Raw genomic sequence first — 10,780 nt, 5'->3', positions numbered from 1 at the left:
TCAACGCAGCTCTGCAAACGCCAACCCTCACGCCTCAAGGAAGGCGCCCCGGAGGAGCCTCGGGGTGACGTTGGCAGATGTCAAGGATGGCGATGCAGGTCCCCGTGGCTGTGGCCCAGTTTGTCCCCACCTGGCATGCCCATCTCCACGGGGGCACGGCTGCCCTGGACACTGGGTCCCTTTTTCTGAAGGCAAGGCTGGCGGCAGCTAAGGGGCCCCACGCCCCGCGGCCAACAACCCAAAGGCTGGGCCCGGGAGCACCAGTGGAGCCCAGAGGCTGAGGGGCTCGGGCAGGGCTGGGCTGGGCGAGGCTGGATGCCCGCCCCCGGCACTGGGCAATGCCCGTGTCCCTGCAGCTGTTCAGCCCGAACCAAAGGCCCCGCGCTCGGCAGGGGGGCCTCCTGGCTGCCTGCCTGTCCACTCCACCCGCTGCTGCTTCCAGCCCCAACGCCCACCCCGCCCTGGCCCATCGGCCCCGTCGGGGCTGCCTGCCTGTCCACTCCACCCGCTGCTGCTTCCAGCCCCAACGCCCACCCCGCCCTGACCCATCAGCCCGTCGGGGCTGCCTGCCTGTCCACTCCACCCGCTGCTGCTTCCAGCCCCAACGCCCACCCCGCCCTGACCCATCGGCCCGTCGGGGCTGCCTGCCTGTCCACTCCACCCGCTGCTGCTTCCAGCCCCAACGCCCACCCCGCCCTGGCCCATCGGCCCCGTCGGGGCTGCCTGCCTGTCCACTCCACCCGCTGCTGCGGCCCGTCGGGGGGGCTGCCTGCCTGTCCACTCCACCCGCTGCTGCTTCCAGCCCCAACGCCCACCCCGCCCTGACCCATCGGCCCCGTCGGGCTGCCTGCCGGGGCTGCCCCAACGCCCACCCCGCCTGGCCCATCGTCCACTCCACCCGCTGCTGCTTCCAGCCCCAACGCCCACCCCGCCCTGGCCCATCGGCCCCGTCGGGGCTGCCTGCCTGTCCAGTCCACCCGCTGCTGCTTCCAGCCCCAACGCCCACCCCGCCCTGACCCATCGGCCCCGTCGGGGTGCTCCAGGAGCCCCTGGTCCCGGCGTTTCTGTAGCAGGCACCACCACAGACACAAATTGCCTCAAGGAACTTTAATGAAAGTGTCAGCAGTCTTTCCCTCCCCACCCCCAGTGGCGGGAGAGACGGCCGAGCTGGAACTCAGACACGCGGCTGCCTAGAGACCCACCACCAGCCCCAGCGTGTGGCCGGGCTCCAGATGCAGGGCCCGGGCAGCGAGGTGGAGTCCGGCCACTGAGCCTCGTGTAAGGTCACATCCGGCCCCCAGGCGGTCACCCGCCCGCCAGCCGCTGACCGTCAGGGCCGGAACGTCAGACGGGCGACGGGGATGCCTGGGGACTCAGAGCGACCGCCACCACGGTGGGCCGGTGAAGGAACGCCTTGACGGCCGTGGAAGAAACAACAGTCATCCCGCCATGCGACGGCGCGCATCCTAAGTAAAGAAAAAGCTCGAAGAGGGGAAAGAGGTGCAGCAGGGAACCGGAATTGGCACAGACGCTGAGAGACCGCTTTCCAGTTTCAACGCGATGGACGCAGATCACGAAGGCTCCGGGGGAACAGAGACCAGGCCAGGGCTTTCCAGGCAGAGCGCGTCCCCGCCCCCCCCCGCAGGGCTGGACGGGATGGGAAGCCAGGGTAGAAGAGGTCGGGGGCTGGAGGCTGGGAGACCCACCGAGTCCAGGGAACATTCAGGGACAGAGGACACCCCCCCGACATCCGCTACACCCTCATCCCCAGGGGGACCACGGCTCTCCCCACGAGACCAAAGTACAACTAAATAAATACAGCACGAGGACGTAAGACCTTCGAGTGGCTTGTGTTTCCGTCCCCCGTGTCAGCAGGTCCGCGAGCAGACAGGAGGGGCAAGTGGCCCCACGTGCCTGGAGCTCCTGCCCAACAACACGATGGGGGAGAGCCTCCCGCCCCACAGGGCACACGGGACGGGGCCCGGGCAGTGCCCCGCGTGACTGGTCTAATCGCATGACAAGCAAACGCCTTTTCCTGAGTCGTGCCTCCGCTTCCCTCCTCTGGTTCAGCGCATCCTCTCTTCCCACAAGTCCAGCCTGGAAGCTTTGCCTGTTTCTTTTCTCCTTGCCCCCAACCTTCTTAGAAAGGAGCGATGCAATTCTTCACAGACGCGCGTGTTCAAAATACCTAGAGGTGCCCCCAGTTCTGTCTCCTCTAAGTCAGATGGTTGGGAGGGTAACCAGCCACGTGCTGGCTTCAGCACAGGGGCGTGGAGTGTGTGAGCAAGGCGGGGTCGGTCCCTCTACCTGCTCTGGGGCGGGCGCCCCCACCTTCAGCCTGTTCCCAACCTCCCCCCCAATTCCGGGTGCCCAGGAGACTTCCGGAGCAGCTCCCGATGGAAAGAGGGCTGGCGCGTGGAGGAAGACGAGATGCCGCTGTGGACACCGCTTGTCCACAGAGTACATTCTAACATCTTAGTGGGTATCTGAATCTTCTTAGGAAAAAAAAAAATTAGAAACTGTATAAAACTTAAAAATATTCAAGTATCAAAAAGCTATCCGGATCAAAGTTTAAAACAAGCTGTCGGCAAGTTGCCACCGCCACCAAGAGAGGAAAACCTTTACAAGAGTCTGTGGGGCGCGTGTGGCGAGGGGGCGCAGCCGATCTGGGTGTCAGGGGCTTGGGGGGGCCGGGGCGTGATCAGGGGAACGGGAGGGCAGGGGGCAGACGCGCCACGGGTCGGAGGAGGCCGGCCTTCTGAGCCGACGGCGACTGTGCGTCCCACGGGCCGGGGCGGTCTTCTGGACGGTGGGCGGGTCCGCCCTCCCCCGACGAGCGGCGGTGAAGTGCGCAGCCCGGGGGCTCCCCTCCCCTGGTGTCCGGGCCCTGCGCGTGACACGGGTCGGTGGGCGGCTGCCCACGAGATGGGAGGAGACAAAGCAACGGAGGACCGAGCAGGAGGGAGACCCGTGTCTGCCGCAGAGCCTTCTGCAGAGAAACAGAAGCCAGCAGGTGAACGGGGTCAGGCGCTGCACGGTGCAGGCTCGGCTCCGCCAACCCGGTTACAAAACAGGCGTCAGGCGTTCTGATCTGGGAAACCGACACGCTCCCACCGCACCGGAGGGGGCCTGGCCCCCGGGCGTGAAGCGGCGGCGGCGTTTATTCAGGTCGACGACTCGCGGGTCAGGGAGTCCGCTCCTGCCTGCTCACTTCGCCGCGAGATGCGCAGGTGACCCAGGGGAAATCTTTCAACGCTCCCAAGTTAGGTTTCGTAACCACCGCTTCCTCCGCCTGGTCCCGCCCAGGCCCGCGACGGGCGACGCGCTGGCTCGGGGCGCCCTCTGGCGGTGGCGCGGACAGTCTGAGGCCGGCGCGGCGCCCGCGCGGGCGGGGGCGGGACTGCCGCGGCCGCTTCCGCCAGGGGTCGCTGTCTCGCGGCAGCAGCGTGGGCCCGCGGTGGGGGGGCCCAGCGACTCCTCCAGGAGGCGCAGCTCCCGCCCTGTGGCTGGAGGGCCCGTGTCCCTGGCACGGTCCCGGGCCGTCCTCTGCTCTCTCGGGGCGGGCCGGGGGCCTCTAGACTTCGGTGGAGAAGAGGACGCTCTGCCTCCTGCTGTCCGGGGCGGGGATGGCCTCCAGCTGCAGGAAGTACAGCAGCACCTGGACCTGCGGGCGGAGCGGGAGGGGCCGGCGGCTCAGAGCGGGGGAGCCCCCCACCCCGGCGGGACCCGGGGCCCCTCACAGCAGGAGGACCGCCAGGTGGGGCAGGTCCCGGGAGCCCCAGCCAAGAGCAGAGGGCGGAGCCGCGGCCCTGTCCCCAGACCTCGGCCACCTCCCCTGCGCGGCTCGGTGGGAGCCACTGCCAGGACACGGGGGTTCGGGGCCGGCAGGCAGGGGCCACAGGTCCAGGCCAGGTAGGCGAGGCCACCGTACCTGGGACATGACCTCCAGGGACCAGCTGTCGGTCATGGAGATGGCCTGGCTGGGGTTGGCGGGCGGCTTGTTCTCCTTCTCCGAGGGCCGGAGCAGCGTGGGGCCGAACACCGTGGCGAGGTTGTGCAGGGACATCTTATTCACCGTCTCCTTTTCCGCCACCCTGTGGGGGGGTGGGGGGAGAACTGCCGTGACACCGCCTGGGGGATGGGGGCGTGGAGGTGGGCGGGGACTCCTCCCCAGCTGATGCACCCTAGCCGGGATGCTGAGGGCTGGCGGCCCGCAGGGGGAAGGGAGGGTGCGGAGGGGACACCCGAGCCGCGGCTGGCCACGGCGCAGGGGGACGCGGATGACGGTGGTGCTGCTACCCGGAGGGGCACCCACAGATGGGGGAGCACCCCAGAGGGAAGGCCCCGGGTGCCGGGGAGTCTGACGGCGCAGGCGACCCACCAGAGCCCTGAGCACCCCAGAGGGGGGCTACGGGCTACCTTTTCAGGTGTTCCAGGAGGAAGAGGAAGGTGAGCAGATTGGCTTCCGGGAGTGACAGCAGCAGGTTAAGCATGCAGCTCTCCTTCGCCACGGGGTCCGAGAGCGCTGCGGGGGGCGGGGGGTGGGTTACTTCTCACAGTCATGACCCGGGGCTGGAAGGCGCCCCCAGGGCCCGGGCCAGTCACCGTTCCGCCTCCCACGCTGGCCCCCGGTGAGGGCCCTGGGTGCGAGCCTGGCCACCCTGGACGCCTTTTCTGAACCTCAGAGTGGCGGATGGCACCACAGGGACCAGTGGCGGGGGTGCCGGGCACAGCTGCCCTCCCGGCCCCTTGGCCCTTCCCACGTCCTGCTCAGGGGAAGCGGGGGCCACAGACCCCCCATCACATGAGCCTCTGCACCTGGGTGGGGGTGGGTGAGGGCAGGTCCTCTGCTGAGCGGCCCTGGGGCGGGGGGTGGGTGCGGAGGCTGCAGCCACCCCGAGTGCCAGCGCCCCCCACCCTCCAGGTGGGCCTGGGGTCAGGGTGTACTCGAAGGCCCTGACCGAAAAGCCAGCGTCTGGGGCCAGTGAGGAGGACAGCGGCCTCCAGACCCCACACTGGCGTGTCCACAGCGGCAGCCCCCCTCTCGGCGACCTCCAGGGAAGAGTGCGGAGGTCAGCCCGTGGAGGGCTCCCAGGGCGGCTGGGTTCCTGGTCCCCCACCACTCGCAGAGTTTCTGCTGAAACTCGGGTTTCCTCCCACCAAAGGCGGACAGGAAGGGGGACGGGAGACGCCCCGCGCTCACCGATGCCCTCGGCGAAGTTGGGGTAGAACTCGTCGGTGAAGAGGGGCTCGGGCAGCTCGCGGAAGTAGAGCTTGAGCGTCCCGGCGATGGCGTTCACGTCCATCTCGCTCATCATCACCGACACGTCCTTGTTGTCTGGGGAAGAGCGTGGAAGTGGAGCGGACCCCGCCACGAACCCCGAGTCGGCTCCACCCTCTGAGCCCCAGCCGGCCCGTGCGGGTCACCTGACGGCAGCTGTAACTACGGTGGCGGTGACTCCCACCCCGCGCCATACCTCCAGGGCAGCAGGCCCCCGCGGCAGGAGGAGCAATCCACCGAGGACGACCCTGGGGTCCCCCCCCACATCTGGCAATCGGGGCCTTTCCACCAGCTTCTTGGCACCAGACTAGCTGACCCCTGGGCTTGGGTCACACCCACCCCCGGGGCGGGGGTCAAGCTGAGCCTCCGGGGGTAGAGCAGGGGGCCGCCCCACGGAAGCCCCTGGTCCGACTTGGCAGGAGCCACGCGCGTGGTCAGGACAGGTTAGGAACAGGCTTCTGCGGAACCGCCCTCCCCAGCGGCGCACGCACCGCGCCCACCCGCTGAGACACTCACTGACGTCAAAGGCCGCCTTCAGGGCCTGGATGTCCGTGGCCACTCCGGACACGCGGTAGATGCCCACCTCCTCCATGCCCCGGCGCTCGATCTCCTCGACACACTGGCGCACGATGTAGGGTACCTTGGACCGCTCCCTCCTGTGGGGGAGGGGGGGAGGGGGGCCTCAGCGTGCGGCAGCCCCGCCCCCTCGCCCCTCAGCACGGGAGCCTGCCCTGTGTCCCCCTGGGCTCTGCGGTCTCACGATCGGCACTGCCTCCATCTCATCAGGGTCTTTCCAACAGTCCCGGTGGGCTGGACACCCTCCGAGCACACCCGCCCTGGGGGCTTGGTCGGGAGGCCTTTCTGAGCGAGGTCGGCTACCGGAGGTCAGTCCGGACTCCCCGGGCCCTGGGTTAACGGGCAACGGACAGCAAGGGTCCTGGGAAGCGGTCTGGTCTCTGAGTTGGGCGGGGGTGGGGGGACCCCTCCAGGCCTCAGGCAGAGGTGAGCCCAGCGCCCGGCAGGGAGCCGGGCCAGAGGACGGAGTCCACGGGACCGCCTTGCCCCTGCGCTCAGCTTGGAATCCTGTGAAGCTACCCCTCTCTCTTCCGCGTCCTAACGGGACAATTCTAGCCCCTGAAGGCAGGACACCAGAGTAAGAACTCTTTAACTCTTCAGAGTAAGAACTCTGTCTGGAGGGTTGGTTTAGTCTAGTTTAGCAACTGGATCCAGGACCCAGCAGAGTCCTGTCCCCAGCCCCTCTCATGAATGGTACTCATTCGGGGGTCCCTGCTCCCGCCCAGAGCCTCCCGGAGGAGCTGGGGGGACGGCTGGGGTGTAGCCGGGGGCCAGGCTGTAGTCAGGTGTCCTGCCTGACCACCAGTGAGGTCAGGGCCAGGCCAGGCTCCAAACCGGGGAAAGTGGATTCCGGAGGAAGCGGCTGTGTCCCCAAGGCCCGCCCTGAACCTGCACACAAGTGTCTCCTGACGACTGACCCGTGACGCCCGGGGGCAGGACAGGAGCTCGGATCCTGAGAAATTCCAAGGCAGGGAAGGGAACCCTGGCGAGCCCGGCTCTGGGGGCAGCACAGGCAGGGGGCTGGACAGCCCCGAGCTGCTGGGGACTCGTCCGTGGTCAGCTCGGGAGGCAGCCACGCACAGAGTGCTCCACAGGCCTGTGAGGGGCGACCGCGCAGAGAGGGAGACCCATACCAGGTCCGTCCTGCATAGACACGCGGGGAGGGAGCACCCTCCGCCCCCGGGGACGAGACGTGGGCGCCCAGGCCACTCACTTGGTGACCACAGCGATCCTGACTCCGAAGACGCCTGTCTGTTTTCGGGAAGGCATCCTCTTCAAGCTGAGTTCCCTGCTGGTGAACTTGATTGACAGCTTCACTTCGATCTGCAGGGGAGGCAGGGGGCACGACCCTCTCAGCCTTCTGGTCCTCAGAGCCAGCTCCCAGGGCCCCGCAGGCTAGGGTCCAGGTTGGGGGCGGGCCCTGGTCCAACTCAGTGGCAGCCGGGAACAGCTAGGGCCGTCTGAGGACCCGCTTCTGCACAATCTCCCCCCAGGACCCTGTGGCTTCTGCTTCTCATTTAATCCTGATTAAAAAGAACGATGAGACTCCATGTTGCATGGCAGCCTGGATGGGAGGGGAGTTTGGCGGAGAATGGATCCATGTATCCATATATGTATCCACCGACTCAATGGACATGAGTTTGAGCCAACTCCGGGAATTGGTGATGGACAGGGAGGCGTGGCGTGCTGCAGTCCATGGGGTCACAGAGAGTTGGACATGACTGAGCGACTGGACTGAAATGGACATACACATGTGTGTGGCTGAGTCCCTTCTGTGTTCACCTGAAACCATCACAAAACTGTCAGCTGGCTACATCCCCAGACAAAATAAAAAGCCAAAAAAAAGACACTAGAGAAAATGTATAGAGAAGGTAACAAAACGCCACCAATCGCCTATCAAATGTTGGCACTGTGTCCTGCATGCTAACTCGCTTCAGTCATGTCCGACTCTGTGCGACCCCAGGGACTGTGGCCCGCCAGGCTCCTCTGTCCATGGGGCTCTCCAGGCAAGGATATAGGAGTGGGTTGCCACGCCCTCCTCCAGGTATGCCCTACACGCCCAGAGCTTTTCTGGTGAGTGGCAGTGCTTTTTCTTAAGGTCTCAATTCTTACAGGGCACTGGAGTCTAGTCAGGGGTCTCAGTCTCTATGGGCAAACCCCAGGGTCCAGGCCCCCTCCATCCCCATGATGCCCCTGAACCCCCACTTGAGGAGGGACGCCCAGTGCCTGGCAGGTGACCCGCACTCCAGCCACAAGACTCTGGCCTGCGTGGACTCGGGCCCGCACGCTGTGGTTTCTCTGCCTCCTCCAGCCCTGAGGGTCTCAGCAAGGACTGGCACCACCCCAGCCCTCTGCAGGAAGCGGGAGCCAGCACAGCGCGGGGGCACGTACCCCGTTCATGGCGATGGCGGTCCGCTGCCAGTCTCTGTCCTGCAGGGTCTGAGGGTCCAGCTGAAAGCAAGGCGTCGTGATTACCGGGAGCCCTGGGCGTCCGGCAGGGCCTGGCCGGGCAGCGAGCCCAAGCCCGCGACTCCCCCACGTCCAAGCAGAATCAGCGGCAGGCCTCGGCTGGCACTTGTCCAGGGGCCACGAGGGTCCCGACGGAGGGCCCGCTAGAAAAGCCCTGGAGCCTCAGAGCCCTCCTGCCCCCACACCCTCGCGGCCTGCAGCCCAGGCTCAGGTGGGGGCAAGTCAGCGACCACTCAGGCCCTGCACCCTGCTCCCCCGGGAACCCTCCCTTCCCAGTGGCGCTCACGCCCGCCCTGGCAGCCTTGGGGGCTGGGAGCTGTTCTGCTCCCCCACCTCCCAGCATCACAGGGGGCTTCACACAGCTTGGAGAAGACTGGCCAGTCATGTAGGCGACACTTTGGGAAGCCTGGTTTCAACAGCATCTTCTTCTGGGGGGTGGGAAGGTGTGCTGTGTCATCTAAGAGCTGGGGACCCTGTCTTCCCCTTAGTGTGGCCCTCTGGCGTGGGGGCCTGTGCAGGCGGGGTCTTTAGACCAGGCCAGGCCACCCACGGCGGGGCCTCCCCTTTCTGGGAGGTTCTTGGGGCCACGCTCTGGGGCGGTGGGGACCCTGGCCTGTGGGGCGGGTATGCGAGCAGAGAGCCGGCGCAGACCACTGGCCCGTAGGGCTTCCCCGCCCCCAGCTATGGTCACACCTCCTCGGAGGCACCTGCGGGCAGGGGCAGGAGGGCACTCAGGGCCCTCGCAGCTCTGGGGCGAGTGGAGCTCCCGGGTCCCAACCAGGCCAGGTGTGGCGGGAGCAGGGAGGTGCCGGTGTCCTGGCCACCCAGGAAGCCAGGGGGCAGGCTCAGTGCCCCCTGCTCCTAAGGAAAGGGACAGGGTCCCTCCACTGAGGCAGTTTTATTATTTTAATTAAAACAGAAACTTGTCTAGCCATGTTGTGTAGCGTTTGGATCTTAGTTCCTTGCTTAGGATCGAAGCCTTGCCCTCTGCAGTGAAGCGTGGCATCCGAACCACTGGACCTGCCGGGGCATCCCTACGGGCAGCTTTAAAAGGGGAGACAGAGCAGCAGAAAGACGCCCTTTCTGGTTCCCTCCAGAAGCCGGCGACCCCTGGGCCCTTCTCCCCATCCCTCCCTCCCCTCCTCTTCCAGAACTGAGACCAGCACAGCCAGCAGGGGGACAGGGTTGGGAGGCGGGGGGACAGAGCCCGGACCCTGCCTGGTGCCGCCCACCCCAGGGATCCCCGGCCCCCGCAGGCCCACCTTGCCCTTGCGCACGAGGCTTCGGATGTGGGTCCACAGGGCGGTGCCGCAAGCACACACGTGCTCCTCCACCGAGGCCGCCCGGCTGCGGCCCGCCAGGCCAGGGTGGAGGTGCCGCAGGAGGGTCTGCAGGGCAGCCATGCCCGGCGTCTCCCGCATCCTGGGCCCTGCTGCCCGAGGGGCTGGCGGCAAGGCAGCGGCGCGGTGGGTGGGACAGCGGCCGGGCAGCAGCATTGGGCTGGAGTGTGCCGGGCTCCGGCCCCGCAGCCTTTTGACCCGGTTCTCAGGAAGCCCCGCCCCCGCAGGCTTGCCCAGTCCCATCGCGCGGGTTCTCCGTTTTGTTTGCGTGGGAAAAACACCCCCACGGGCGGCCCGTTGGTTACGGGAATCCCGATGCGTCACACTTTCCCTCCAGAGCCCAGAAAAGCCACGCTTCCTTCTCAAGTGGCCGGTTTCCTGCCGGGCAGTTTGGAGACGCTGAGTAACCCGTGTCTGCCCGGCCAGCCCTCCGCACGGCTGGACGGGCCCCCCGCTCCTAGGTCCTGCGAGAGCCACAGCCGCGACCGCATCCATCCCTGCCGGGGCCGGACTCGGGTGGGAGAACGCCCACAGCGCCCAGAACTGGCCGCTTGGCCCAGGGACCGGGGGCTCAGCGCCGCCGTCCACCCCTCCACCTGCCTGCCCTCCGCCCCGGGGGTGGGGGGCAGACAGTCCACAGGCTGGCCCGGCTCCAACAAACACAGCGGGCGGAAGCCACGTGAGGACGCCCCCCGCGGCCGGGCTCCGTCCACAAACAGCGCTCGCGGCGGACGTGCTCCCGCCTGGGCTATTTACAGTACAGGGAGGTAAACAAGCGGGGAGCCCGGGCTGGGAACGGAGCGCTCAGGGGGAGGACCAGGAAAGGGCCAGCGCCTTCGGGAAAGCCCAGGGCGCGTGGGGTCCCGGGAGGAATGCGCCAGCCGCTCAGGACAACGGGGCCGGGCAGGCGGGGTGCCTCCCCAGACGGAGGTCAGCGTCTCCACTCGCCTCCCCCAGGGCTGGGCACGGGGCACCCCCAGGGAACAAGGGTGGGTGGCAGGCCTGGTGGACGGCTGCCCCCAGCGCTGCCTGGAAGGCCGAGGCGGCCTGGCGGTCAGGGATGGACGGCCTGACGGACACTCTCAGAGCATTCTCTTGTTCACCTCCCCGGGCA

The 10,780-nt window shown here is 67.2% G+C and overlaps 1 protein-coding gene across 1 annotated transcript in view; it reads right to left on the bottom strand.

The window, feature by feature from the left end:
• Positions 1-1,092: 1,092 nt before the first annotated feature.
• Positions 1,093-10,780, bottom strand: part of BCR (BCR activator of RhoGEF and GTPase) — an 87,217-nt gene continuing 77,529 nt past the window's right edge. Inside the window, exons 17-23 of the mRNA XM_070385749.1 lie at positions 8,249-8,308; positions 7,071-7,180; positions 5,798-5,937; positions 5,204-5,338; positions 4,420-4,525; positions 3,932-4,094; positions 1,093-3,664 (exon numbers count right to left, since the gene is read on the bottom strand). Of these exons, the coding sequence (XP_070241850.1) occupies positions 3,575-3,664; positions 3,932-4,094; positions 4,420-4,525; positions 5,204-5,338; positions 5,798-5,937; positions 7,071-7,180; positions 8,249-8,308 (804 nt within the window). The 3' untranslated portion in view covers positions 1,093-3,574. The remainder of the gene's footprint in view (positions 3,665-3,931; positions 4,095-4,419; positions 4,526-5,203; positions 5,339-5,797; positions 5,938-7,070; positions 7,181-8,248; positions 8,309-10,780) is intronic.

The sequence above is a fragment of the Bos mutus genome, chromosome 17, assembly GCF_027580195.1.
Source record: "Bos mutus isolate GX-2022 chromosome 17, NWIPB_WYAK_1.1, whole genome shotgun sequence".
Classification (NCBI taxonomy): Eukaryota; Metazoa; Chordata; class Mammalia; order Artiodactyla; family Bovidae; genus Bos; species Bos mutus.
The sequence above is the reverse complement of the archived record's forward strand: the minus strand, read 5'-3'. Positions and strand labels throughout refer to the sequence as shown.